General features: G+C 47.4%; 13 protein-coding genes across 13 annotated transcripts; 6 read left to right on the top strand and 7 right to left on the bottom strand.

The window, feature by feature from the left end:
• Nucleotides 1–963: 963 nt before the first annotated feature.
• Nucleotides 964–2,199, bottom strand: F4822DRAFT_129512 (putative ADP-ribose pyrophosphatase). Its single transcript, XM_051452686.1, has 5 exons — nt 2,106–2,199; nt 2,018–2,052; nt 1,606–1,919; nt 1,534–1,549; nt 964–1,477 (listed from the first exon to the last, which is right to left on the bottom strand). Exons 1-5 carry the CDS (start codon nt 2,145–2,147, stop codon nt 1,255–1,257), a joined length of 630 nt encoding a protein of 209 aa, XP_051318212.1. The 5' UTR covers nt 2,148–2,199; the 3' UTR covers nt 964–1,254.
• F4822DRAFT_129542 (uncharacterized protein) lies at nt 2,163–3,405 on the bottom strand. The gene has a single exon (XM_051452687.1). It carries the CDS (start codon nt 3,031–3,033, stop codon nt 2,455–2,457), a length of 579 nt encoding a protein of 192 aa, XP_051318213.1. The 5' UTR covers nt 3,034–3,405; the 3' UTR covers nt 2,163–2,454.
• A 5-nt stretch (nt 3,406–3,410) lies between these two features.
• F4822DRAFT_391054 (trichodiene oxygenase) lies at nt 3,411–6,099 on the top strand. The gene is made up of 6 exons (XM_051457087.1): nt 3,411–3,741; nt 3,792–3,938; nt 4,043–4,431; nt 4,518–5,110; nt 5,201–5,495; nt 5,557–6,099. Exons 1-5 carry the CDS (start codon nt 3,534–3,536, stop codon nt 5,367–5,369), a joined length of 1,506 nt encoding a protein of 501 aa, XP_051318214.1. The 5' UTR covers nt 3,411–3,533; the 3' UTR covers nt 5,370–5,495; nt 5,557–6,099.
• On the bottom strand, nt 5,521–6,482 carry F4822DRAFT_441402 (uncharacterized protein; the record flags this gene model as incomplete). The annotated part of the gene is made up of 2 exons (XM_051462861.1): nt 5,813–6,482; nt 5,521–5,768 (listed from the first exon to the last, which is right to left on the bottom strand). The coding sequence occupies exons 1-2, from the start codon at nt 6,366–6,368 to the stop codon at nt 5,521–5,523; spliced, it is 804 nt and encodes a 267-aa protein (XP_051318215.1). The 5' UTR covers nt 6,369–6,482.
• A 435-nt stretch (nt 6,483–6,917) lies between these two features.
• On the top strand, nt 6,918–7,830 carry F4822DRAFT_441404 (uncharacterized protein; the record flags this gene model as incomplete). The annotated part of the gene is made up of 3 exons (XM_051462862.1): nt 6,918–7,191; nt 7,242–7,734; nt 7,785–7,830. The coding sequence occupies 3 exons, from the start codon at nt 6,918–6,920 to the stop codon at nt 7,828–7,830; spliced, it is 813 nt and encodes a 270-aa protein (XP_051318216.1).
• A 284-nt stretch (nt 7,831–8,114) lies between these two features.
• Nucleotides 8,115–9,633, bottom strand: F4822DRAFT_425654 (putative monooxygenase; the record flags this gene model as incomplete). Its single annotated transcript, XM_051460378.1, has 4 exons — nt 8,115–8,369; nt 8,447–8,843; nt 8,900–9,500; nt 9,597–9,633. 4 exons carry the CDS (start codon nt 9,631–9,633, stop codon nt 8,115–8,117), a joined length of 1,290 nt encoding a protein of 429 aa, XP_051318217.1.
• Nucleotides 9,634–10,689: 1,056 nt separating this feature from the next.
• On the top strand, nt 10,690–12,498 carry F4822DRAFT_425655 (vanillyl alcohol oxidase; the record flags this gene model as incomplete). Its single annotated transcript, XM_051460379.1, has 1 exon — nt 10,690–12,498. One exon carries the CDS (start codon nt 10,690–10,692, stop codon nt 12,496–12,498), a length of 1,809 nt encoding a protein of 602 aa, XP_051318218.1.
• A 33-nt stretch (nt 12,499–12,531) lies between these two features.
• On the bottom strand, nt 12,532–13,904 carry F4822DRAFT_129592 (DUF171-domain-containing protein). The gene is made up of 3 exons (XM_051452689.1): nt 13,684–13,904; nt 13,502–13,623; nt 12,532–13,444 (listed from the first exon to the last, which is right to left on the bottom strand). The coding sequence occupies exons 1-3, from the start codon at nt 13,711–13,713 to the stop codon at nt 12,565–12,567; spliced, it is 1,032 nt and encodes a 343-aa protein (XP_051318219.1). The 5' UTR covers nt 13,714–13,904; the 3' UTR covers nt 12,532–12,564.
• F4822DRAFT_129597 (heterokaryon incompatibility protein-domain-containing protein) lies at nt 13,674–16,891 on the bottom strand. The gene has a single exon (XM_051452690.1). It carries the CDS (start codon nt 16,757–16,759, stop codon nt 14,096–14,098), a length of 2,664 nt encoding a protein of 887 aa, XP_051318220.1. The 5' UTR covers nt 16,760–16,891; the 3' UTR covers nt 13,674–14,095.
• Nucleotides 16,892–16,990: 99 nt separating this feature from the next.
• F4822DRAFT_391092 (uncharacterized protein) lies at nt 16,991–18,075 on the bottom strand. Its single transcript, XM_051457088.1, has 2 exons — nt 17,386–18,075; nt 16,991–17,317 (listed from the first exon to the last, which is right to left on the bottom strand). Exon 1 carries the CDS (start codon nt 18,057–18,059, stop codon nt 17,598–17,600), a length of 462 nt encoding a protein of 153 aa, XP_051318221.1. The 5' UTR covers nt 18,060–18,075; the 3' UTR covers nt 16,991–17,317; nt 17,386–17,597.
• Nucleotides 18,076–18,320: 245 nt separating this feature from the next.
• F4822DRAFT_129702 (uracil phosphoribosyltransferase-domain-containing protein) lies at nt 18,321–21,021 on the top strand. The gene is made up of 2 exons (XM_051452692.1): nt 18,321–20,279; nt 20,367–21,021. The coding sequence occupies exons 1-2, from the start codon at nt 18,581–18,583 to the stop codon at nt 20,729–20,731; spliced, it is 2,064 nt and encodes a 687-aa protein (XP_051318222.1). The 5' UTR covers nt 18,321–18,580; the 3' UTR covers nt 20,732–21,021.
• Nucleotides 21,022–21,145: 124 nt separating this feature from the next.
• On the top strand, nt 21,146–22,392 carry F4822DRAFT_391097 (thioredoxin). Its single transcript, XM_051457089.1, has 3 exons — nt 21,146–21,344; nt 21,417–21,853; nt 21,912–22,392. Exons 1-3 carry the CDS (start codon nt 21,272–21,274, stop codon nt 22,065–22,067), a joined length of 666 nt encoding a protein of 221 aa, XP_051318223.1. The 5' UTR covers nt 21,146–21,271; the 3' UTR covers nt 22,068–22,392.
• F4822DRAFT_391098 (Rsm22-domain-containing protein) lies at nt 22,393–25,022 on the top strand. Its single transcript, XM_051457090.1, has one exon. It carries the CDS (start codon nt 22,431–22,433, stop codon nt 24,840–24,842), a length of 2,412 nt encoding a protein of 803 aa, XP_051318224.1. The 5' UTR covers nt 22,393–22,430; the 3' UTR covers nt 24,843–25,022.
• The last annotated feature ends 88 nt before the right edge of the window (nt 25,023–25,110 follow it).

The raw sequence follows: 25,110 nt of genomic DNA on the forward strand, positions 1-25,110 counted from the left end.
TTTATACAAATTGCACTATGTCTCGCATGCTTCGGGTACCAAAAATATATATTAATACAATCAATAACCTCTTGAAGTAATAAAATCAAGCATATTGATATTCCCATTACTGTAGGTCTACCGGTCAACATATGAGAGCCGCGTTGCTCTCTCCAAAACGAAATCAACCCCTCTTTTTCAGGAAATCGATATTCTATGCGCTGTATCCTTCTATGTGCCTGGTGGTAGGACTTTACTTTTTATCGACAGGAGCGGGCGGAGGTGGGGGCGGATGCGGAGGCAGGATAGTGATGGGTTTGGGTTTACCGCAGGGACATGTGTATTTGGTCAGTTCAACCCAACGTTTGCAGGTGGTGCACTGCCAACTGTGGTTCCCCGACATCTTTATGGTGTTTTTTGTTGTGGATTTGTGGTGGTTTGGTTTGCAGTTTGTTGTGGAGCTAGGTAGATTTGCGAGTATCGCGATGTGATTTTCGAAGTTTAGTGAAGGTTCCGAAGTAGAGGTTTGAGTGTGCTTGCGTATGCATGTATTGGTACGTTCGAGAGATGCGGAGGGAGAAGATTTGTGTGCATATATAGAAAAACATTTTGAGAGGTGAGCTGGATTGATGAACGAGGTTATTGCTGAGTTTTCAAGTGATGGGGTCGTGTCAGGGCTGGGAAACTTGTTCATTCCCTGCGCATGAATTCTTGACAATAGACATTACTTCCATCTGATGTGAGTCGTAGTTTTATACAGATTTTATTACGGGTGAGAGCGACTACCCTCGATACTATAAAGCCAATTTACCTCTTAGACGGGCAAACTATCATCTATATCCAAGGCTGGTAGTGCCTTTTACGATTGTTTGGACGGAAGATGAATCGCGAATCTACTTACTCGATCATCCAGTCAAGTCTTTTGCACACGTGGTAAACTTCGTCATGTTTGCCATCTTTGCGCGTGGTCGTTGTTTAGTTTCCCCGTAAATTACAACAAGGAATCCAAGCTGTATGTCTTGATCGCGAGCTGCGGAAATGGTGTTGTGGCTCCTCTAGGTGTTGGTAGTGATATAGTAATGTAGTAAGGACGTGGATTATATACCTAGGTATCTAGAAAGATGCCAGGCGCTATGAGCGCTGTAATTGCTAATTTGCCTTGCAAAATACGTTGATTGCTGATGTAGATTCAATGGCTTAGAAATGGCTGATGCGAGGGTGGCGGATGAAGCTAGTTGGAATTATCGTATTATGACCAAGGCTCCCTGAAAGTAATCAAGCGGACCAAATTTTCGACATCTCAAGCCCTTCCGCAAACACGCCGACCTTGCCATCAATAGCGAAGCCCTGGGCCTCTAGCTTCCTGCATTCAGCGTACAGGTTGTTTAATGGCACCCAGAAACACTCGATGAACTCGCCATCTTCTAGCTGCGGTTTCGGGTCACGGTTTTCTTCCTTGTCGGGGTCGACTTTGAGGTGGATAAGGAAGGTGCTAGAGCTAGAGACGAGTGGTAAATAGTTGGGTATAATGTTAAACTGCATATAAATATTTACCTTGATGATGCGGGAGCTGGTTATACGGTTAGCAGATGGTTCCCTAGCTGAATGCTGCTTGATTAAACTTACAGCTGAAAAGAATTGGCCGTGTACCCCCACGATCTGGTACCACCTCGCCGATGTAACCGGTCTCTTCCTTCAGTTCGCGTAAGGCCGCTTGCTCGGGAGTCTCGCCCTCATCAACAAGGCCAGCCGGGAATTCAATGACGATTTTACCGGCTGGTGCCCGGAACTGTTTCTCGAGGAGGAGTTCGGGACCCGTTTCGGGTCTGTGGAGAACTACCATCATTTGTACGGCGTCAACGGCACTGGCTTTAGGTCGGGTGGGGCGTCTCATAGCCTCCCATGTGCGGACTTGACCATTCTCATCTTCGTAGGTGATTCTGTATTATTCTATAGTTAGATTTAGGGTCGTGAGGGCGAACCGCATAGAATGCGTCATATATGCCACGATAGCGAAGGCTTACGAGCTGCCACTGACTTCACAAGATTGATCCACTTTGCATCTTTATTATCCTAGAAAAACATTTAATAACTCATTATTTGGCCATGGCTTGGCAAGAACATACGAGCAGTTCTGTCGATATCACTTTGGCTATTCGCTTGGACATATTGCAACTCTTAATAAATTAAGATGATGGTGGTATTTATGTATGATAGGAAGATGAACCGGGTCTCTTTTAGTTGGGAAGTCGATTATTTTGTTATCGAGTAGATCGTTTTGTTAAGTGCATTATTGAGATGTGAATCGTAATAAAGATGATACGCATATATCTAGGATTTTATACCGTTTAACTCATATAGCGACTTTCACTAAATCTCCCGAGGTCCACTGCGTATCATCCTTTCTAACTAAACATCTTCCAAAAAGTCGCCAAGTCCAAGCTGCAACCTATACGATAGTTTCACTCGCCTAGTTCATTCAAGGCTAGGCTTGTGATCCTTCAGATACGCATCCTCCTCCTCAGTATTATTTCGCCCCAAGAGTGCGTTTCTAGTGGGGTATCGCCCAAACTGGTCCAACTGTTTTGCATGTCTCTTCGATGCCGCGATTCCCATATCAACCCACTTATGTTCTTCAGCGCTTGCGCACCTCGATTTTAGCGCCTCAAACAAGCAGCGTGCCGCTACAACGGAGATCAGGCTTTCCTGTTGCATCAGCGACATGTAGAACGCCGATGCCTGAATGACGGTAACCTGCTTGTCGAAATCCCGGGTGACTGCTTTTGTAGCGATTTCCCATGCTTTCGCATCACCGCTGAAAGCCTCGGTAGTGCCACGGTAGATGTTGCGTGAGAATTGATCTAGTAGGACGACAAGAGCGAGACTGCCTTCAGGCTCGGAAGCCCAATCGTCTAATTCGTTTTGGCGCGCTTTCACGACGAGATGACTAAACTCAAATTTTAACTGCGTGTCGAGTCCTTCGGGTGCGATTATCCATTCTATTGGGTTGCGGTCGAACCAGAAGGTCATAATGCGCTTAACGTCTGGATTCATGATTATAGGTAGGGTTGATATCGTGAAGTAGCGTTGGATAGTCGATGAAGTTGTTGCAATCTTGAACAGCTATCGTCTCTGAGTCACTTCGTCTGCCTGAATATACGACTTTAGGTATATGATAGACTTACTCTGGCTCTTGGGCACCGAATGAACATCTCGTTTTGAAATAGTCAAGGCCTGACAAGGCTGACAGAATAGGACTACCTAAATAACTTGGTCTACCACACCTATAACGCGCCTATAATGCACCTATGATTAAGCGTCTTGCAGGAGATTGCTTACCCTGCGGCGTGCATCAAGTGCTTACCTTGCAGCATTAGGGTAAGCTCCTACACCTAACGTGCTATAGAAGACAGCCTACTCGACTTTTCATCAAAAATTTTTTTTTTTTTTTTTTATTTCATTTAGTCAATTCCCGAGGTTTTCTACATAACATTTCTTAGTGTTAGTTTCAAGGTGTTTTTGCTATTCATTTGAGTTCCTTGGAGGGAGTTGTCATGGAGTTCGGCATCACTTGGGACGTGCTTATTACAGCGGTTGTCGTCTACTATGGGTCGTTGGCGCTGTACCGCTTGCTTTTTCATCCTCTAGCTGGCTTTCCAGGCCCTAAATTAGCAGCCGTTTCTCGCTGGTACGAGGCCTATTATGACGTGGTTCTAGGGGGGAAGTACACTGCAAAGATTGCAGAACTACATAAAATATACGGTAGGTAGGGCATGGCGTTTCCTTACAGCACGTCTTTTGACGTTTAATAGGCCCCATCATCCGGATCAGCCCATATGAACTGCATGTCATCGACCCGGAATTCTTTGAGACGCTCTATCGTATGGATGGGCGTTGGGATAAGTATGCCTGGACTTACGATGCCTTCGGGGCTAAGAGATCTACCATCTTTGGTTCAGGTAAGATTCTGTACCCTTCTATCACGCTGTAGACGCCACCTTAAACCCTGTCCCGGTACCTATCAAACCACCTAGAGATAGGTAACTTACAGGGCATGTCTCAGATCATGACGCCCATAAGGCCCGCCGCCGTGCGATTGCCTCCTTCTTTTCGAGGCCAAACGTTGTTGCTCGCCAGAATTCACTCGATCAAAATGTTCAGAAGCTCTGTCAGCGCATTTCTGAACTTGATGGAACTGCCTTTAACCTAGGCGCGGCTATCAGCGCCTTCACACGAGATAACGCCAACGAATTTATTATCGGAAAAACCTATAATGAACTTGGCTTGGAAGACTTTGGTATTGGGTTGTCTCTGGCGTCTTCGGGCGCAGGGCCATTCTGGCGCTTGACCAAGCATGTACGCTGGTTTGGTCCCTCATTAAAGGCGGTACCTATTGATTGGGCTATGAAAGTGGCGGACGAAGGTACGAAAGCCTTCCTCCGCTACCTACAGGTAAGCTACCATTAACCGCCTAGACATGTAATCAGAGGCTTGGATTGGCGCTGCTGCGCTATATTGATGACCACTAACTTGGCTAGCAATCTGAACAAGATACACGTGACACCCTAGCCGCTACAAAGTCCTCGTCTTCCGATGATAAGGTCCAAAATACTATGATCCACGCTGTCGTTCACTCTACTCTCCCATCCTCTGACAAAACTCTGGATCGCATCCTTGAAGAGGTAGCTACTGTGACCGGTGCAGCATACGAGACCACCGCCAATGTCTTGAGACTAATCATTTATCACGTCTATACTAACGAAGATATTCTTCGGCGCGTTAGGGAAGAACTCGCAACTAACCACGCTTTGTTATCTGATCCAATTACTTTCAGAGAACTCGAGCAACTGCCGTATCTCACAGCTATATTAATGGAGGGCTTACGCCTAAGCCCTGGGATTGGCACACGGGCGGCACGTATTACTGATAAGGACCTTTTCTACGGCCATTGGCGTATCCCCGCTAGAACACCGGTGGGGATGACTACCCTATTGATGCACACTGACGAGAAGCTATATCCCAACCCAATGCATTTCAATCCTGATCGCTGGATGGACCCAGCTACCCGAGAAGTAGCTGATAATAAGTTTGCCCCTTTCTCTCGAGGGACAAGGATATGCCTCGGCATGCAGTGAGTCCAATTCCACATCTAATAGTCAATAAAAATATTTCCCCTACCGCCGCCAGACCTTACGTGCTAACACAACGGCACACTACCCAGTCTAGCGTGGGCTGAGATGTATTTGCTCCTTGCTGCTCTCGTCCAAGGCTTCGACATAACGGTCAAAGGTGCTACGGCCGGCGGCTTCGAGTTCGAGAGGGACAATTTTGGCATCGGTACCAAAGCTGGGTGTAATTTGTTCGTTCACGTTCATATGCATAAAATTTGACGCCGCCCGATACCCCTCAAACATTATTAAACATATCTATATACCACAAGATTCCAGAACACAGGAACATTACCCCATCCCCTCCCGACTCCCCTCAAAAAGCCAGCCCTATTTCGCGTAACACTGGTAAGGTACCTATTAAGCAAAGATATTATGGCTTCTTTCGCGCCCCTTCTAATGATAACAGCCACCGCGATACTTTACTACTTATAGTATCATTCCTCTGTCGAACAGGGGTTGAAGGTAGTTCTGCCACGGTTGGTGGTTGAGTTTGGTATACGACACTCGCCGTCAGTATATCGTTATGAGGTCCGTTTTGAAATACGCTACTTCGATTTGCTGCCTCTCGTCTCATTTGTTCCCTACGTGCGCGTACTGCCTCAAATGACATTCGTTGTGCTGGCGAGTTTTAGTACTTCCCTTAGCGAGTGGCGACCACATACCTCCTGTCTGTTCCCTAGCAACGAAAGAGTAGGTTGCTGCGTTAAAAAATATTCCTTGTTGGTTCATGTAGTCGATAAAATTCTGCCCGAAGAGGATGTCGCCGAAGTTTGCTTCTGTCTCGCTGTCATCGATTACATGGAAATCTAATCTAACGGGTCGTTCTTGTTGAGAAAGACGCGTGTAACGGTCAACAGTGATCGGCCAAATTTTGAGTGTGATTCTACCACAGGTGGAAGTATTTCCGCGTAGTACTCCAACAGTTGCAGTATCTTTCAGAATATCAGAATTGATAATTCCAAGGTCTTCGTGTAGAAATCGCTTCGAAACGCAATTCGGGCAATGCCCAGATGAGCCCGAATCAAGTAACGCCACGGTTTCATAGTAGCCTTGCTTATCGGGTCGATCTATTCTGACCCTTAAGTGTGATCCTGGGACAAGAGTTTCTCGATTTCTATCGTCCGTGAAGGCAGCCGTCCCTATCTCCGCGCTATGTACACTCATTGGCGGTGATACTAGTTCTGGACCTGAGGGTGGACGTCTCCAATTGCTACACATCCAGGATTAATTGGTATGGGTAATCATAATAGAATAAAAGAGCTGTATTGAGATTAATCAGACCTGATGTTTACGTCCTACGGTCTAACGCTCACATCACCAGACACATTGAGCCTCGAAATTATGTCAACGAGTGAAATAATATCGGTACCGGGCTCATAAATTATCTCTATTTGCTGGATAGATGCCCTCCGACTAGTGCCCCCGTTCTCAGGAGGAGGTAGACTGGACGTTGGTCTATTTGATTCTACCTCGTCGAGGCTTGTTTTTCTGGGAGTCAGTGGGGGCGTGGTAGCCATTCTTTGAACACATGTAAAGAAAATTCGACGAGACGACTCATGAAAAAGTTGGCTACGGGGGAATCCATAAAGCGACCACGTTGTTCAGGCCAACACAGAGCCTTCGCAGCCTTGCGTACTATCAGCTATCAGACGCGAGTATCTGCACAGAGGGTAGTTAATCGATACCCTTCGGCAGATTCGAGCTCATTCAGTTCATGTTACAAGTTGTGGACGATAAAACCTCGATTTAAGTTTTCTCAACACTGATATGTCGGGCTACGCAGCAATCGCCAAGCGTATCTCGATTTCCTCTGACCTCACTTCTTTCCGTAGTTTCTCTGCCCTCAACTACCAGAACATACTCTACCTCCAAGCCGAACTAACCCATTTAGAGGAAGCTTGGCGGAATACAGAAAATGACACCCTGCAAAGCACTGATGAGAATAAGAGGTCATTACATCCACATGACTGGGCAGAGCTTCAGAAGGATACCGAGACATGGGATCAATTCAAGAAGCTGAGACATAAATTAAAAGAATATAGTGAGTAAATACGACTTATTTTGCAGTATGGCTTTGTAATAGTACGATAGATGAGGCCTTAATTCAGCAACACGCTATTTCACATTTCGAGAAACCATCGAGGCGTAGCTTAAGGGCTTTGAACCACATCCTAGATGACAACTCGAAGAATGAGTATCTTCTAGGAAAAGATAGTAAAACATGGACAGACGAGGAAACGTCTAAAGACTTGGTTACCGTTGGGCCTGTGGAAAAGCTGGATAGAATATCTCTAATTCTGGTGAAATTTTATCTGGTCCTTACCTATAAAATCCTTGGAAGATTCTCGCAAGCAAAGGACGATATAGTTCATCTTGAGGACAGTTCACTACTATATCCTACCAAGGTTCTTAGCGTTACGCTGTCCTCGTTACTTCCTATCGCAGCAATATCGGTTCTCTACGCTGTTCACTCGATGTGGCGACGACTGCTTATCTTGGCTGCTTTCACGTCCGCATTTTCGATCATACTGTCTTTGATTACTACGAACTCCAAAAGACTAGAGCTTTTTGCTGCTACAGCCACGTAAGTTGAAGTTTCAATGAATATCGAAATAAAAGCTGATAGGTGTATAGGTTTAGCGCCGTGCTCGTCGTGTTCATTGGAACTAATAACAATTAAGCTATGATGGTGTTTGGGATAATGGCATTTAGGGGAATTTGATAGTTATCTGGGGCAAACCGTCTAGGTACCGTAGTAGGGGGGAAAGCGCTAAACTGAGGACCTCTATTATTCCCTAATCCAGCACTTTAGAGCTATTAAAAACTACCTAGGTAGCGAAATAGAAGGGCGTTTGCGCTATTCACATTCAGTGCGGGGTTCCCAATTGTTGCGATGAAGAGCACTCACATTCCTACCTAGGTAATCTTCAGCGGATGAACTACGCTAAATCTAGGCCACCTCCACTAACATAACGGCGTTATATTCCCGGTCCTTAGCTCTTCTGCCACAAGTTTCAACATTTCATCCCACCTTTCAATCGTGTCGGCCTCAGCATCAAACGCATATAACCACCGATTTCGCATCTTTATGGATTCGGGGTCAATTTCGACGTCATTATTGACGTTTTTCAATGCATTGTGCCAGCGATCCCTTAGATCCTCGCCGTTTGTCTGGCTAGCTCTTGTTCGCTTGAACCGCAGTTTCTCGTAGCACCTCGTCTGTATTATGATTAGATCAAATGTTTCACTTTTGCATTAAGGAAAAGGGGAAGATGAAAAACGAGAAGGTCTTTTACAGCTAACGGAATATTGTCCTTCCCAGCTAATTTCAAGCATACAGCCAACACGGCCGCACTCTCTGTAGCCTGGCTCGCGCCCTGTGCGCTTGTTGGCAAATGCGGATGGCAGCTGTCTCCGAGCAGTGCGATCTTGTGGCTTTTAGACACCCATGTAGGCAGCGGATCTCTATAACAGATCTTCCAGTCTAGACAGGACTCGGTTTTATCGACAGCGGCCCGTATGCGAGGATCTAAGCCTTCCAGAGACCTTTTGACTTCATTCATATCGCCTTCCTGGAACCACGATTCCTTAATTACCATATCCGCCTCATGCGACAACTTGCGTGTCACGATCCAGTTGAATTCGTCGCCGTTGCGCAGTGTATTCTGGATCAAGTGCGTGTCTTCACCAATCCTAATGATCTTCAGTTAACTCATTTGCCAACTTTTATATCTAAATATTCGACATACCAGATATTAACGCAGTCGTGATCCACAAATTCGCGACACAGGGGGTCTTCCCGTAGATGCCTTCCGGGGAAGTAAGCCCTGTAACACGAATATCCACTACTCTTTGGCGCATCATCGAATCCTAGGACGAGTTCTCTCGCGCGCGACTTGATTCCATCAACGCCGATGATAATATCCGCCGTCTCCTCAGTGCCGTCGGCAAAAGTAACACTAGGTTTCGTCTCGTCATATGAGATAACCTCACGACCCATACGAATCTCAATACCCGCATCCTTTACGGCCTGGATGAGCGCCTCGTGGTAGTCGCCACGGTGTCCGATATAGCCCGCCATATCCATGAGCGGTTGTTGCGCCAAGATCTTGCCATCGTGCCACCGGCGGATTTGCATGTCCGGAGCCTGATTTCCGATGCTGGTTAACTTATGATAAAGCGACTCGCCGCCCCATCGCTTGAGTAACTTGAGTGCATTTTCGCCGAAACCCAATGAATCACCAAGACGTCGGAAAGCTCTTAGTCTCTCATAGATGACTACGGAATGTCCATGGTGTTTTAGAGCAAGTGCGCAGGCGCATCCGCCAAGACCAGCACCAATGACGATGGCTTATCAAATTCAACGGTTAGCTAGCCTTATTTCGCAATTCAGACATACAAGCAGGATAGTGAAGGGGTTTAGCCAGACCACGTTATTTTACTCACTCTTAATGGGTTCCTGTTTTATACTATCGACTGTCATATTGAGTAAATTCTAACGTAAGGTAAGCACCAGGTTATCCAAAAATGGTAGAATTCGAGGATCGGTACGTTCAGAGGAAACACTGGGGTCTTCAGAGAGCTGAACATGCATATTTAGAGCCGGGTAATCTGCAACTTGTTGGTGCCGAGACCTACCGTTCAGCGGATGTCTAAGCCAAGATAGAATAATAAATCCAGACCTCGTCTAAGCTACGCCTCTTCCATCATGTAAACGATGCTAGTGTCACGGTACATGATGCTCGACCCACATCCCCGGGATTTCCTCGTACCTTCGGTGTTCCCTAGCAAGTGTTCAACATGGCGATTTTCCATGTTTCCCACGTTGCCGGCACGACCTCCGCAGTGGATTCCGCCTCGGCATAATTGACCGGGTCTAAATGTTCTGATTACGACTCCTTTATGCGTTCTAACATTGCCTTCTCGAGAGCCGAACTGAAGAAATCAAGTCTAGCGTTGTTAGTCAGCCTCACCCAATAACCCCCCGCACTATCTAGGGTACAAGTGTCCCCTGGAGTAATGTCACCCTACACCTGCCGATCCTCGTGGGGAGGTTTAACAAACCGCTATACATCTCTGACAATAGGTAGCACCTCGGATATCAGATATGAGACTTTGTGTCCCGATACTTGAAACATAGGGCTTATCCTACGTATGAGAGGATGGTATAACATCAGCTTTTCAAGGCGTATCCTAGAATCTCGATTTTTGGGTAACACTAATCAAGTCGATCGTAAAAGAAGAATCTGGTATAACCTAAGTGTGTATGTGACACGGCCGTACTTACGCAGGAGGCGGAGGTCATCTGCCGAATGTTCCCCAATTACAACCCCGCCTGCAGCATCGCATCGTGCCAATTGCTGTTGGAGAAGCTGGAACGCGGAGTTGCTAGCATCTACTAGTGAGGTTGGGGAAATAGAATGGGTGACTCTACACAAATAAGAATATGGGGTTCGCAGGTAATTGGACATGTGAGTGTTGACTAAATCGTTCGATCCTGAAGGGGTTGGTTTTTTAATGGATTAGATAATTACACACTATGACGACGAACACTTCACAAAGTCCGGTCCCGTTAATTCAGGAAAAGTATAACGGTGCACCGGAGCGATTGAGTAAAGAAGCAAACGATGTTCGGGCTCGTCTATCTTCAAACCGCACACTCCCGACTAGTCGACCGAGAAAAGGTGCTGTGCGTCTCCCACCAGACGTCTCATCCGCGGAGTTCGAAACAGCGATCAAAGAATTGCGGCAAGCAATAGGTGTTGAAAATGTCGAAGTTAATGACAAGGCATTGGTAGATGGATGGTATCTAGAACACCCGAATACTCATGATGCATTTCACATCGCCGAGCAAGAAGAGCTTGTGAGCAGTGCGACAGTCTACCCGGGGTCCACAGAAGAAGTCCAGACGACAGTGCGGTGGGCCAATAAATTTGGCATCCCAATCTACCCTATCTCTATTGGCCGAAATCTTGGTTATGGTGGTGCAGCACCACGAGTGCCCGGAGGCGTCGTTCTTGATCTGGGTAAACGGATGCATCAAATCCTAAATATAGACGCTGAGAACGCCAGTTGCGTCGTCGAGCCCGGCGTCACATACTTCAAGCTCTATGAGGAAATACAGAAGCGGAATCTTCCGTTATGGATTGATACTCCTGATTTGGGCGGTGGTAGCGTTCTAGGTAACGCGATTGACCGTGGGGTTGGTTATACGCCATATGGTGACCACTTTGCGAACCATTGCGGTATGGAACTCGTACTTCCTAACGGCGAGTTATTACGCACGGGTATGGGTGCTATGCCAGGCCCAGACGGAACAGACAATCCCACATGGCAATCATTCCAACACGCTTTTGGTCCATCCGTCGACGGAATTTTCTCGCAGAGTAATTTTGGCATCGTAACTAAAATGGGATTTCACCTGATGCCGGAAGCACAACATCAGTCATACTGCTTCACATTCCTGCGAGACGAAGATTTCGAACACATCGTGGACCTCATTCGACCGTTAGCCCAAAAGCGCATTCTTGGGAACATCCCCCAGTTGCGTCATGTAATCCAAGAGCTTAACGTCACAGGTCTGCGACAAGCAGATTGCCATACCGGATCTGGACCGTTGACACGCGAAGAAATCCGAGTAGCAGCCAAGAAATTACCACTTGGCGAATGCTCCTGGGTCTTCTATGGCACCCAATATGGATCAACCAACTCAATCGCCGAACAACTCGAAATCATCAAGGCCGAGTTCGCAAAGATTCCAGGATCGCGATTTTTCCTACCCAAGGACCTCCCCAAGGGTCACTACCTGCACGACCGAGCTTTAGTCTGCAGCGGTGTACCGGTCTTGCGTGAGCTTGAGTGGCTTAATTGGCTTCCTAATGGCGCGCATTTGTTTTTCTCGCCGATTGCACCGACGCGTGGCAAAGACGCACGCATAATTCATGAGATGATCGTCGAGGCGCACAAGCGCTACCGTTTTGATCTCTTCCCAACACTGTGTGTGGCGGGACGTGAAATTCATTATATCGTCAACGTTATATATGATAGGGCCGACCCGGATATGAAGGATAGGGCTGTACGCATGATGCGAGAACTTATTCAGAAATGCGCAGCGAAGGGATTTGGCGAGTACCGTACCCATCTGCTGTTCGCAGACCAGGTTGCTGGAACGTATAATTGGAATAACTCGGCCTTTATGCGGTTTAATGAGACGATCAAGGATGCGTTGGATCCTAAGGGTATTCTAGCGCCGGGTCGAAACGGTATTTGGCCCAAGCGGTTTAGAGGGAAAGGATGGGAATTGACTGAGAAGGATGTTGATCTGAGGTCGATCGGACCGCGTCTCTGAGATGTAATATCGTATATATGAACGTCGGAAAACTAAATAAAATAGGGTATCGGTTGCTGGCCTGTACTATCTTCCTTCCCATATTTTTCTCAAACCCGCCAGTCCAATGAAGAGCGCTTCATCCGTCCTTATTGTCCTGCTTCCTTGCCCTGGCAAAATATTGATCCAATGGTCAAATAATTCTTTCGTTCTCCCTTTAACAATCCCCATACCATTCAATTGCGGGTCATTTCCGGCCGCATATTCGAGACCCTTGGGACCACCGAAAACAATGAGTAGATGGTTGAAGGTTACGGCGTCCTTCTTCTTCTTATCCGGGAAGGCCTCGGATATAGTTAAGCCACGCTCCGAAGTGCCAATACTCATATCATATCCACCTTCGTAAGCGCACTCTTCAAAAACGGTCGCCAACGAATCGCAGCGCCTCACGGAGAAGCCCCAGTAGTAACCACCTTCGGCACGCGGTGCACTAGGGTCTACCGGCTCCGCTAAGGATGAGTCGTTCTCGTTAATTTGAACAGTAATGCGAGTCTTCGGCGGAACCTCGTGGCTAATAGTCACCGGTTCCTTTCTACCAACGTCGACACGTGTACCCTTTCCACCTTTAGATGTCCCCGTTACCGTCACGCCCTCGCAGTACGGAAGCCAATCGGTCTGGTGTGGATGTGATGGTATATCTAGACTAGCCATAAGACCAGCGCCTTTCAAGTTTGGATGTATCGGCAGCAGTGTCCTGCGCATGAAAGGTGGCATCTCTAGATACTGTAGAAGATGATCAAGATATCCACATGGGTCAATGTCACCCGTGTAACTTGCGGGATCGACATTCCTAGTACGGGTGTCTGGATGAGAGTCATCAAAGATCACAACTTCATCTATGTTGAAGACGGCAAGTGCGCGCGCCAAGTGTGAAACGATGCCAGTGCGTTGGTCATCGCGGCGACACCTAATAAACGAATTAGCGATTTGCGACTTGGCTAGAATGAGATTCGGTTTATCTTACGTTGAAAGTACACTCCCCGGAATTGCTACGGATATTGTCCATTCTCGACCTCCGGTGGGTTTGAAGAAGGCAGTCGGTTTCGACGTATCCACGTAATCGCCTTCTTTTGTGAGGCGGCGTTTCTGTTTATGAGTTAGATCTTATATCAATACCTGCTTGCTGTAATTGAGGAATTGACTTACCTTTTGCCGGTCTTGTTCGAAGCTTGCCATTGCGATAGTTGTAGGTATTGTAGCTTTAAGACAAAATAAAATTCGGGTTGCAAATCGATTTGGGAGGAAGTTTTGCCAGCAGAAATTCACCGCCTACCATTTCGGCTAGGTAATTTTAGGTAAGTGATCAGAACCCCACACTGATCTTGGTTGCATCTTAATCATCCGCTAGACAAAGTGTAAAATAGAGGGCAACTGACACCCCCAGAGACGGTAGGTACGACCACTGTTATTTAAATTAGTTAAGAATTTCGACCCTGCGACGTCCACCTACTCCAATACAACATTCTGCCACAAATATTCATCTTCGACGGCTCCTGGTATCCCTCATCCTCATAATGGTGTATTTACTTTTTTTCCCGACTCGGTGTCTGTACTTTTACTAGACAAGCTCTATTTCTTCTAATATTGCGCCTGGCTCGTGAATGGCCTCTCCTCTCATAATTCCATGCACGTACGCCTCACCTACGAGCTGGTATTTACCGTAGGATTGGGGGCGAAGAATGAACGGAATATCGGCGCCAGCTAATACCCACACTTGATCACCAACTTTGAGTGGTCTAGGGCCATTTCCGAGATAGTTCGCGTCTGTTCGGAATATTGTTCTCATACCACTGGTCCTGTTGCACCGAGAAATGAAGTCAAAGTCACTAGTCGGAGCCTCCGGCGGCACGTCCGTAAATGCTTCGGGGCAAATGTGGAGTTGGTCTTCGGCTTGTCGCATACGTTCCGGAATTCCCTTGTCAGTCTGAGGTTCCTCTAGTACCCGCTTCCACAGATGCCGGAAGATCTGCTCACAGTGCTGAGGGGCCGGGCTTTGTCGATCAACATGATCGCCAGTTAGTGTGCGCCACAACACCTCAACTCTAGATTGGTTACCAGAAACCAACCGACAGATCTCTGGGAGATCGGCAGCGACCAAAGCTGCCTTCCCCAGGCAGAATTCACCTTCTACCACAGCAGATATGGCGGATGTCTTCCAACCTGACACTCTGAGCGATGGCTGATAGAGTTGCGACTCTGGGATCTCCCAAGTCGAGTCACCGGAAGCTCTCCAGTCTGGCTCATGCAATGGTTCAGTGAAGTTTTGAGTCATTATCGGCGCCTCCCAGTCCAACACCCACGACGGCATATCCTTAGCCACTCCGCTGCGCTGCTCTGAACGTGATAGGAGGCTCAAGTTCTGTTCCGTCAGAAGTAAATACCAGCTGGCTTCTAAATATACTTCTTCAACTCTCAAATAGTAGTTCGGCTCTATTTCTCGTCTGCTCGAGTGGGGTATAGGGTGGACGTAGCAAGGACGCTTTGCTAAGTTTAAAAACGCGTATACCCTGTCTCGTGGGTTTGTGGCTTTCATTATTCGGGACGTCATGAATAATTCGAATATGGAATTGTATGGAACTACCGGCTCGATGGTAATCAAGGGGACGTCGCCTTGATTCACTGGATTACCTGTTCTCCTGATGTTTTCCATGTGCATAATGGACGCTCCCCAGTTTTGGAAAGAACCATCGGCATCTGAATGGAATAGCTTGAGATGGGGTGAACCCCGTCCTTTACGGTTGAAGCCAAGCGGACCTTGACCACTTAGATCGATGTGATCTGCGGGGTCGAACCCAGAGATCTCCCAGAAGGCTGTCGTGGCTATGAGGCGATTCAATGGAGTCAAGAATATATATAAGACCGCGAAAGCCAAGACTAGCCAGTCAGCGATTTTGACGTCACCGCAGTAGATCCAGAGTTCCGGCGCAAAAGCAACCTCTTGACAAACCCACGCGCGATGAAACCATGAACGATTAAAAAATGCGAAAAGGCACATAAAATCCCACGACTGGACGGACGGTACCCCGCGGCTCCGAAGTTCGAGCTGAGCTTCTTTTACGCCTAGCACTCGGAGAGAGTTCCAGTCTCCTGGGAACATGGCTATTCGGTAGAGAAGTGGGATGGCAATCCGAGAGAAACAATCCTCTTCTCCAAGCCAGACGTATGCCCCCTGGCACTTTCTGTAGATCTCCCCCATTTTTGCTACCTGTATGCTCTTCTCGTCGAAGTCATTTTGGTTTATGCATATTGCATCAATCCAGATCTCACTTTTTCCTGGGGCATTTTCCTCAACTGGGCCTTTTATTGATCCTTCTCGCCAACGACGGAGAAATCTATAGAGATTCTCTGTTATACGCAGAGACTTTCCGTTGCAGATAATCGGCACCGTTACTTGCGACCGAGGATCCTCGACTTGTGACTGAACTTTGCGCCGCTCTCTATCCGTTCGGAATATGGTTAGGGGAGGGCCCCATGTGTATGAAAGAGTTGCGTAAATCGGGTCGTCGCTCAAATCCACGGCGCGTAGGGACAGATTAATCTTCCCGTCCGGTGTTGGGTTGATCCTAACCAAGCGGATTGAGGATCTTGTGGGCAGCGGCACATCATCATAATTGTAATTTGCACGCCAGAGGGACGTCCAGGAATGTGCACACCGTGCTATCAACATGGCCTTAAACTGCGCCAAACTGAATATACTATTGGCTAGGAAGTTCTGTATACTTCGTGAGTCATCGGACTTTTTTCGACGCCGTCCTACATACATTGGACCGGATCCACAGGGCAGTGTAGGCAGGTCGAATGGCTCTGGGATGCGACATTCTGGTAAAAATCTTTCGGCTTCTTCGATGGTCTTCATCAACTCTGGATATTTTTCATAGCCATTGACCTGTAAAGGGACAGGCTGTACTCGGCGTAACTCATCGTAGAACGGGCCGCCGATATCTTGTTTTGAAGCTCGTAAAACTTCCTTGAGATCAGACCGAATGAGCGGATGCATTTGTTTTAATGTGTAACCATCCTTTACAAGAGCTTCGGCTTGGCTGACAATATTTAGTACGCGTGGTATAATACAGTGAAGCTCGCGCTCCTTCTGGGTTATTTCGGAACCTGGTGGGGCTGGGCCTCCGTTAACCTCGGCGCCTGCAGCATGTGTAAACGCCCTGTAAAGAGAATCAAGCCTTGTGAATAATTCATGGGCGATGTATGTATCTAGGAACGGCATGGTTGCGTAGACTCGTTATGATATATCAAAAAAAGAAAAACACTGTCGTACAACATAAGCTATTACCAAGTGTAACAGAAATCAATCTGAAAGTACATGTAGTTTTAATAAATTTTCTAGATATTGCTTGAGTCCATTAGGTACCCAAACCTTCAGCTCAGGTCGTTAACACAGCACCTGTTCGTCAGGCTTGCAGGCTATGCTGCCTAGGTATTTTGCACCTATAGAAGCCCAGAGGACCCTAGTACTGGTTATTTCCTAGGACCGGACCAATCAATGCTCTGGTACCTTTTCAATATTACAACTCATACACCTACTTCGGCATAGATATTCATCTTAGTCTGTCCACGTATCATGCTCAGCTTTGTCCAATATAAACCAAACAGGTTAAGCAAGGCTTAGATGGTGCTTATACCTTATTTAGGTATATAACCAGAGAAGCAGACCTTATACAACCTAGATATTAAGTAAACGCCGCATTGGCGATGCTGATGTACCTAGGTAGGCGGCTTCGTGCATCAAGTATCAACTTGACTCATATTGGAAAATTTACGCAAGGTAACAGCGGCGTTCTCGGAACTCCGAGGGATGACGAGTATCTTGTTTGTCTGATGGCTATTGTCCAGGATGTTTTCTTTTCCTCATGTCTCAGCCTTCAACGTCTCACCATCCGATATTTCCCGGCTTCGCGATCTCGTATAACTCATGACCCTGTTTACCTGCAATGCAAGTATTCCGTCCCATGCTTCTGGGGTTAGCCGGGGTGACCTGGGAATGTCGTTAGCCGCTTGCATCTCATCATTCATCAACAATCTGCAACATACCTTCCTCCCCGCAGCTACGGGAATAACGGCCAGACGCGACGCAACCAACGACCAAGGCGTCTAAACTTATCCGAATTGATGTTATCACGCTCGCTAACTTGATCAAGCTTATGATCTTTAGTCGGATTCACAACCTCGCGAACAGCGCGGCAATCCGGGGCGTCGCACAGGAAAGCAAAGGCACGGTAAAACGCCCAGCGGGACGTGTACTTAGCCAGCATGTACGCGTACACAGGAACATGGCTATATCTGAAACGAGGCATCTCGCGCACCGGATAGCCGTCGTACGTAGCGCGGCTAATGGCGAAGAATACATCCGCTGTCTCGCTCAGCTTCTCTAGCGGCGTACCTGCTTCTTCCCGCTCGATGAGCTCTTCACGGAGTCTGTCGTGGTACCATGACGGTGGCGATTGGCGCGGGAGGTTGAGGAGTTTGTGCCACGGGCGGAGAATTGCGGTGCTGGTTAGATTAAGCATTGTTTATTTCCGGCGGTGAGTCACCGGCTGGATGCTTGAGGTCGTTGCCCGTTTGAGGGTTTTCGGCTTGGACCAACCGCGGAGCTGGTAGTGTGATACTGAGTATATTGACGAGTATTCTAGGAGTGCTTTCTTGTAGGACTGGCTTGACGGAATGATGAGCCGGTTCGATTGGTCGTTTTCGAGATCACTTGTGACGAGTCGAAGTATGATTTACTGATTAACGCATTGGTATCTGGGTAGTGAATCAAATTACGGGTCCATGCTTGTGCTTGCGGCCCAGTGCGTGGATATAGTCTGGTGCAATCAATGTCTATACACGGTGCAATTTTTCTTGTGCTAACGAGATATGATACACTATGACCACTTAGCAGGGACGCCCTACTTTGCAAACTCAGATAAAATGCCGTCTCGTGCTATGCTCTGATCTGATTCTGCTTTCTTCGATTATCTTCTCTAATACCTGGAGTATCCGAATATTTGCAGACAACGCAAAACCATCATACATCATATCTTATCCAATGGCCCTTGACGAAGCTAATCTTCAAGCGAAGTCTCAGCCATCGTCACCCTCTGCCCCAGACCGACCGGTCATAATCGGTCTATACGGAATTCCGGGATGCGGAAAATCGTATTTGTTAGCTCACTGCAAGGAACAACTCATCCATGACGAATTCGATTTCTACGAAGGCTCGGAGATGATCGACTCTCTTGTTCCGGGTGGGCTCGACGCTTTCCAAAAATTAGACGAAGATGAAAAGTCGCAGTGGCGTCAGCGAGCCATCGACACCATTGCGGAGAACTGCGCATCAACGAAAAGAACCGGTGTTGTTGCTGGTCATTTCATGTTCTGGAATGAAGGCGAGTTGTGTGGAGATCCGGTATACACACAGAGTGATTTAGAGAGATATACGCATATCCTCTATCTAAACATTGCCCCAGAGATTGTTTCGGGATATCGATCTCGCGATAACGCAAGGAGTCGTCCATTGGCTTCTGCTGACCATTTGCGCAAATGGCAAGAAGCTGAAAAGACTCATTTACGCGAGCTATGCCGCCTTAATGGCATCTTGTTTTCGCTACTACCGCCTACCGGGGAGCCATCAGTTGCCGAAACAGTCATGCAGATACTCCTCGACTTCTCCCTATTTAGCGAGGAATCTAACGCCAAACTTGCGGAGGAGATATTGACCAGGAAAATAGAGCCTCAGCAACACACGGTACTAGTTCTGGACGGCGACAAAACGCTAGTGTCCGAAGACACCGGGGATTTGTTCTGGAAGATAGCCTCAAAACGTCATCCGGACACCGTAGACACAGTAGCACTGAAGAAGCTATTCAGTAGCCCCCTCGGATACTCATATGTTGGGTTTGGACAGGCTACTCTGCTTTATGGAGAAACGTTCTTAGACGAAGAGATCGATCGAATCTGTGAGGAAGTCGCGTCATCCGTGACCCTGCGCCCCGAGTTCGCTTCGCTTTTATGGCTCATAAGAAAGAACTATCGCTTCGGGGCCATTATCTTGACTTGTGGGTTACATCTGATTTGGGATAAGATCCTCGAAAAGGCCGGCCTAACGGGAGCAGTGCAAGTTATGGGCGGGGGGAATTGCATGCGCGATTTGGTTGTCACGCCAGAAATCAAGGGTGTCGTGGTGAGACGCTTACGAAAGCATTGTAAGAAGTATGTCTGGGCCTTTGGGGACAGCCCATTAGACTTGCCGATGCTAGTTCAAGCAGACGAGGCAATTGTGGTGGTTGGCGAGGAGCGGCTGAGAAGTAAGTCGATGGAAGCCGCTTTATCGGAGTCTATCAGCGGCGGTCTTAAAGCTCGTCAAACTTTGCACCCTAGCAATGTGGCCGCACTTCTCAACACAAGTCGACTCCCTCTCGTCGACATATCGACACCGAATTTTGTCCAGACTGTTTTTTATGATCCACTTAAGACTTCAAGTTGCGGACTCCAGTTAATTCACGCCACAGACAAGGCGTCATCGAAATTATTGATGACGCCGATGCGCGATGCCTCGATCGCCGGACATGACCTCAGAGAATTTCATGAAAGGGTCGGGTGGTATCTAGCGACAGGATTTGTGACGGAGGCCCTTGGCGTCGAGGAGTACCCCATCGAACATGTACAGGGCAATATCACTAATGGCTATCGGCTGTATTACGAACAAAAGACCTTGATAGTGCCGTTGATGCGTGGTGGCGAAGCCAGTAAGTGTTTCCAGAGTCGTTTATCACCCATTTCAATATGTTTTAAGAACTGCTTAGTGAAATAAATACTGATGGTCAATATTGCAGTGGCTTTCGGTGTCAGCAAGGCCTTCCCCCTTGCTCGATTCTTACACGCGAATCGCCCAGAGGATATTCAACCCAATCATTTGTTAGGAATACGCACTGTGATTCTGGTGGATTCTGTGGTGAACAGCGGCGAAACGATAGTTCTATTCGTGCGACGCCTTCGGGAACTAGGTTCCGCGATTCGTGTTATGGTGGTTGCAGGCGTTGTGCAAAGCAAGGCTGTTTCCCAGAGCGGTCTTGTGTATGCATACGGGTCCCAATCCGGATTTGAGCTCATAGCTTTACGAATATCAGACAACAAGTACACTGGAAGTGGTGGTACTGATACGGGAAATCGCCTCTTCAACACGACATTCCTCTCGTAAAGGTATCTTATAATTTGAGGCTTAGAAGAATATTGGGGTTTAAGTATGATTCTAGGTGGCAGCCGCTAAAGCTGCTGGATGAATCTGATTTCGGTAGGTAGTTAGATACCTATGGAATAGATTGCGCATGCTATAGGAAATGATCTAATAAGTAGATGGTCAAAGAAAACACGAGATAACCACGCGGATTCGTGAAGTACAATGATTATATGTGATTTGAAAAAGATTATTGCTAAAGTTTCAAAGTTCAACTCATCTGTTCAATTTAGAATAGGGGTAGAGGTGTGAGTTAAAGGAGGTAGCTGATATGTGGCTGATAGAAACAAGTAACGTGGCTTATTCGTATCGATTAGATAAGTACCGATATTCCGTCGATCTGGACAGCTTTATCTCTCTGGAATCTTTTCGTCATTATCAATCGGCGAAGATCCACATCTTTCCATCAACCATTCTCAACCAGTGAACTCTCATCTTTATTTAAGTGCTCTAACTGAAGAATCAATTCAACTATAGCACAGTACATAAAGTAAATAAGCCAAAATGACGGTCAATATTAGCTCGTCAAATGAATGGCAGCGCATCTTGGGGTCTTCGACCGTCGTGGTCACCGACTGTAAGTTCCTTTACTCCTTGTCGCGTTGATATCCGATCGCGCGCAGCCGCTTACAAATGTGCTTCTATCTAGTCTACGCCGACTGGTGCGGTCCCTGCAAGATGATCGCGCCCACCTTCGAGTCGCTATCGACGAAATATTCCAAACCCGGTAAGATAACCTTCTGTAAGGTCAACGTCGATAATCAACAATCCATCGCTCAAACCCACGGCGTGCGCGCGATGCCGACTTTCCTCATTTTCAAGAACGGTGCTGTCGCCGAAACTATACAAGGCGCGAATCCCCCTGCTCTTATCGCCGCTGTCGAAAAGGCGGTTAAGCTAGCTGGTACGAGTGCACCTGGCGCATCATTCAAAACACCCGGACGAACGTTAGGAGGCAGTTCTTCTGGAGCATCTACAAGACGGAGCGGTCAAGCATTTGGTGGCCAGCCGTGGAAGTTTAGCCCGTTCCACTTCTTCAACGTTATTATAACTTTCTTCGGGCTCTATTTCGTGTCACTATTTTCAGTAAGCTACCCTCCAGCCCTACCCTCAATAATGGTTTGCATGATGCTAATCAAAACAGTTTGATCCCTACAAAGCCGCCGAGAAATCCCACTTCAATGTTAACAACCCGAGAGACCCCCCGCGACCGATCCAGGTTAATGGCCAGAAAGTTAGTGGACAGGGCGCTTCTGCTCGACCCGGCGGTGTTAGGACGTTGGCGGATCTGGGAAGTTAGGCGATATGAAGATTTGAGGGATTTAAACCAGATATTCGCTACCTATCGATCCATTTGGGTGGCCACTGGGAGATAAATTAGGTAGCCATGTACGACTGAGACGAAAAGGCGTTGATATTACTTAGGTTTATTGCTCTTGTATTGAGAAACCTAGCTACGCAGGTACCTACGATAGCCCTGTAGCATTAGGACCCTCCAGTGTGGGGTAGCATTACAATATCTGAATTTTTAGTGGACGGGGGGCACTTAAGGATGCATAGCTAGCGTCTAAAATTCCCCTACGAAGAAAAAAAAAAGTTAACTATTCGCCATCATTTTTTCTCTTCCTCATTTCGAAATTTTCAAAGTGTGAAAAGACACGCAATGTTGTCTGCGACGAGGGTCCAAGGACCCTGTCTCCAATGTAGACTTCGACTTTTAAGCATATTTGAAAGCGACCTCGTTAGTTTGCGTCCCGACCCCTCGCGAAGTTTGCGTCGATCGACATCCTCCAACGTTCGAGCTCTACCGTCAAATAGAAGAAGCAATGCGCGCTTCTTCACGACAACCAACCGCAAAAGCCAAGAAGCAAAGCCCTCCAAACCAGTGGCAAACCTAACCGAAATAGAGATTACCGTACGGCAGGCGAGGCATACATTTGGCGATACGTTACCGAAAGGGTACTTGAATGAGGAGGAATACAAGCTATATGAGCGTCTGTATGGCGCACCTCTGCGAGAGACACGGCCTGAGGATGTCGGAATACCAACTTCTGAATTTACTCCTGAGGACTTGTCACGCGACCCATCTCAGAGGGTACTACTACGAGAATCAGATGAGGGGCAATTAGAGGAAATAGTCTACGAGACCAATGTCCCTGCCCCCCCACCTGAAGACTCACAAGAGGTGTCGGATTTACCTCTAGAAGTCCCGGAGACTTCAGAGGGTTTGCCATCCGGCGCTGGGATAAGCCACATAAACGCTGTGGCTAAAAGTGAAAGAGAATATAACGCTCTCCTAAAGCTACAGAAAGATTTTGAAAATGCTATGTTACGCCCAACTGAGGAAGATGAAATTGATGAGGAAGAGCCCATAGAGGAAGAAGAATGGGAAGAGGAGCGCGAACCAGATGCTAGCTTCGAGCCCGTGGCTCACCGAACTCACGATTACACAAAAATGGGCCAATGGAGGACTTATCCCTCGACACTTCAGCTTCCGAAAGCGGATTTCGTCAATCCTATTAGTAAATTACTCGACCGAACAGACATCAAGCATGTTAAAGATGCGGCGGAGAAAGCTTTCGGCGGCTCTGGGCTGCCATATTCGGTTGCTACTCCCGAAGGGAAGAAAAACATGCCACAAAAACCGGTGGCTATTGAGGCGGGCCGTCACAAGATGAGTGATATCGATGCTGATGCTTACATCGCGACGAACCTACCGGGAATGTATGCGTCCGTCATGAGCATATTAGTCGAAGTTCGAAAACGGCTGGGCTCGGATTGGGTTTCAAAACTCATTTCTAGAGGCAATGGTGAAGGTCCCCGCGTGCTCGATGTGGGCGCTGGTGGTGCTGGTTTGGCAGCTTGGCAACAAGTTTTACAGGTCGAATGGGAGCTCATGTCAAACGGTGGTAAAAAGCCTAAACACGATGCACCAGGGAAGAAAACGGTCGTGGTCGGATCTGATAGATTACGTCAACGAATATCACGATTTCTTCACAACACAACATTTCTCCCACGATTACCTAATTATTTACATTCCGGTGGCAACCCCGACTTGTTAGATGCAGGTGACCAGGCTTTACCAAGAAAGACGTTCGACATCATCATCGCCTCACATTTGCTGATGCCTCTCAAAGAAGGATTTAAACGCAAAGCTCTGCTAGATAACCTATGGGAAATGCTATCGCCTGAGGGCGGTGTTCTCATTGTTATGGAAAAAGGCCATCCCCGTGGCTTCGAAGCAGTGGCAGATGTCCGTTCCCGATTACTAAATGAGTTCATCGTTTCGGCCTCTTCTGACCCTCAACCCGAGGCGATTGAGCCCGAGACGCAGCGAGTTCGTGAGCCCGGCATGATCATCGCCCCCTGCACTAATCATAAGGAATGTCCTATGTACTTAACGCCTGGACTTAGTAGTGGACGAAAAGATTTCTGCCACTTCAGTCAGCGCTTCATCCGCCCACCCTTTCTTCAAAAGGTGCTCGGGGCTATACATCGCAACCATGAAGATATCGACTTTAGTTTCGTTGCTATCCAGCGCGGTAACCTACCAGATATGGAACCAATCGTCGTTCCGGACCAAGGCAAACAGGCGGCTGATAGCGCTTTCAAGGGCTACGAAAACGCTCCCGAGCAACCAAATCCGTTGTCACTTCCTAGGAATATCCTCCCCCCTCTCAAGCGACGCGGCCATGTGACGCTCGATTTGTGTACACCTACTGGAAAGATTGAGAGATGGACAGTTCCCAAGAGTTTCAGTAAACTTGCATACCATGACGCGCGCAAGACACAGTGGGGAGATCTATGGGCTTTAGGTGCTAAGACGAGAGTTTCGAGATCTATTCGACTGGGACGAGGAGGTGCAACACCTAACGATGGTGGTGTACGAGCTCGTGCTGCTCAGCAAGGGAATAAGCCGAAGGTTATTAGCCTCAATGCTGATTCAAGTGGTATTTACAGCGCGCAAGAGAAGGTTAGTAAGCGTGGCGGACCTACTGGTAGGAGACCGAAGGGCAAGAAGAGACAGCAGGCGGAGGATATTCTGCAGGAACTTAGGGACGAGGGATTTATGTGATCACGTTGGTCTATAATGGGAAATATTGTATAGGATTCATCGAGATTTGTATAGTAATGTGCTCTACGATGAATGGTCGTATGAACTGCCTGGAAATGTACACACGAAGAAAATCTACAATCTACGAATATATGACTAAGACTCAAATACCGAGATATACACGAAATACTTCCATTCTAACTATTTGCTGTCATATTAAGTAATGCTTCTCCGAATACCTTCAAATTCAGGAAATATAAAATCGACTTAAAGATCTCCGATCAAAGCC

Source organism: Hypoxylon trugodes (assembly GCF_022578975.1).
Source record: "Hypoxylon trugodes strain CBS 135444 unplaced genomic scaffold F4822scaffold_2, whole genome shotgun sequence".
In the NCBI taxonomy this organism is placed as follows: domain Eukaryota; kingdom Fungi; phylum Ascomycota; class Sordariomycetes; order Xylariales; family Hypoxylaceae; genus Hypoxylon; species Hypoxylon trugodes.

What these genes read in the sequence shown, in the direction of transcription:
- F4822DRAFT_129702 (XM_051452692.1), top strand. Translation starts at nt 18,581, where the DNA reads ATGGCCCTTGACGAAGCTAATCTTCAAGCGAAGTCTCAGCCATCGTCA. An exon ending in GATGCGTGGTGGCGAAGCCA is followed by an intron (nt 20,280 to 20,366) that starts GTAAGTGTTTCC and finishes TCAATATTGCAG; the next exon opens with TGGCTTTCGGTGTCAGCAAG.
- F4822DRAFT_129597 (XM_051452690.1), bottom strand. Translation starts at nt 16,759, where the DNA reads ATGCCGTTCCTAGATACATACATCGCCCATGAATTATTCACAAGGCTT.
- F4822DRAFT_391098 (XM_051457090.1), top strand. Translation starts at nt 22,431, where the DNA reads ATGTTGTCTGCGACGAGGGTCCAAGGACCCTGTCTCCAATGTAGACTT.
- F4822DRAFT_391054 (XM_051457087.1), top strand. Translation starts at nt 3,534, where the DNA reads ATGGAGTTCGGCATCACTTGGGACGTGCTTATTACAGCGGTTGTCGTC. An exon ending in AGAACTACATAAAATATACG is followed by an intron (nt 3,742 to 3,791) that starts GTAGGTAGGGCA and finishes GACGTTTAATAG; the next exon opens with GCCCCATCATCCGGATCAGC. An exon ending in AGGATATGCCTCGGCATGCA is followed by an intron (nt 5,111 to 5,200) that starts GTGAGTCCAATT and finishes CACACTACCCAG; the next exon opens with TCTAGCGTGGGCTGAGATGT.
- F4822DRAFT_129592 (XM_051452689.1), bottom strand. Translation starts at nt 13,713, where the DNA reads ATGGCAAGCTTCGAACAAGACCGGCAAAAG. An exon ending in TCGAACAAGACCGGCAAAAG is followed by an intron (nt 13,624 to 13,683) that starts GTAAGTCAATTC and finishes ACTCATAAACAG; the next exon opens with AAACGCCGCCTCACAAAAGA. An exon ending in CCGGGGAGTGTACTTTCAAC is followed by an intron (nt 13,445 to 13,501) that starts GTAAGATAAACC and finishes TTCGTTTATTAG; the next exon opens with GTGTCGCCGCGATGACCAAC.
- F4822DRAFT_391092 (XM_051457088.1), bottom strand. Translation starts at nt 18,059, where the DNA reads ATGCTTAATCTAACCAGCACCGCAATTCTCCGCCCGTGGCACAAACTC.
- F4822DRAFT_391097 (XM_051457089.1), top strand. Translation starts at nt 21,272, where the DNA reads ATGACGGTCAATATTAGCTCGTCAAATGAATGGCAGCGCATCTTGGGG. An exon ending in GACCGTCGTGGTCACCGACT is followed by an intron (nt 21,345 to 21,416) that starts GTAAGTTCCTTT and finishes GCTTCTATCTAG; the next exon opens with TCTACGCCGACTGGTGCGGT. An exon ending in ATTTCGTGTCACTATTTTCA is followed by an intron (nt 21,854 to 21,911) that starts GTAAGCTACCCT and finishes TAATCAAAACAG; the next exon opens with TTTGATCCCTACAAAGCCGC.
- F4822DRAFT_129542 (XM_051452687.1), bottom strand. Translation starts at nt 3,033, where the DNA reads ATGAATCCAGACGTTAAGCGCATTATGACCTTCTGGTTCGACCGCAAC.
- F4822DRAFT_129512 (XM_051452686.1), bottom strand. Translation starts at nt 2,147, where the DNA reads ATGTCCAAGCGAATAGCCAAAGTGATATCGACAGAACTGCTC. An exon ending in TGATATCGACAGAACTGCTC is followed by an intron (nt 2,053 to 2,105) that starts GTATGTTCTTGC and finishes ATGTTTTTCTAG; the next exon opens with GATAATAAAGATGCAAAGTG. An exon ending in AAGTGGATCAATCTTGTGAA is followed by an intron (nt 1,920 to 2,017) that starts GTCAGTGGCAGC and finishes AGAATAATACAG; the next exon opens with AATCACCTACGAAGATGAGA.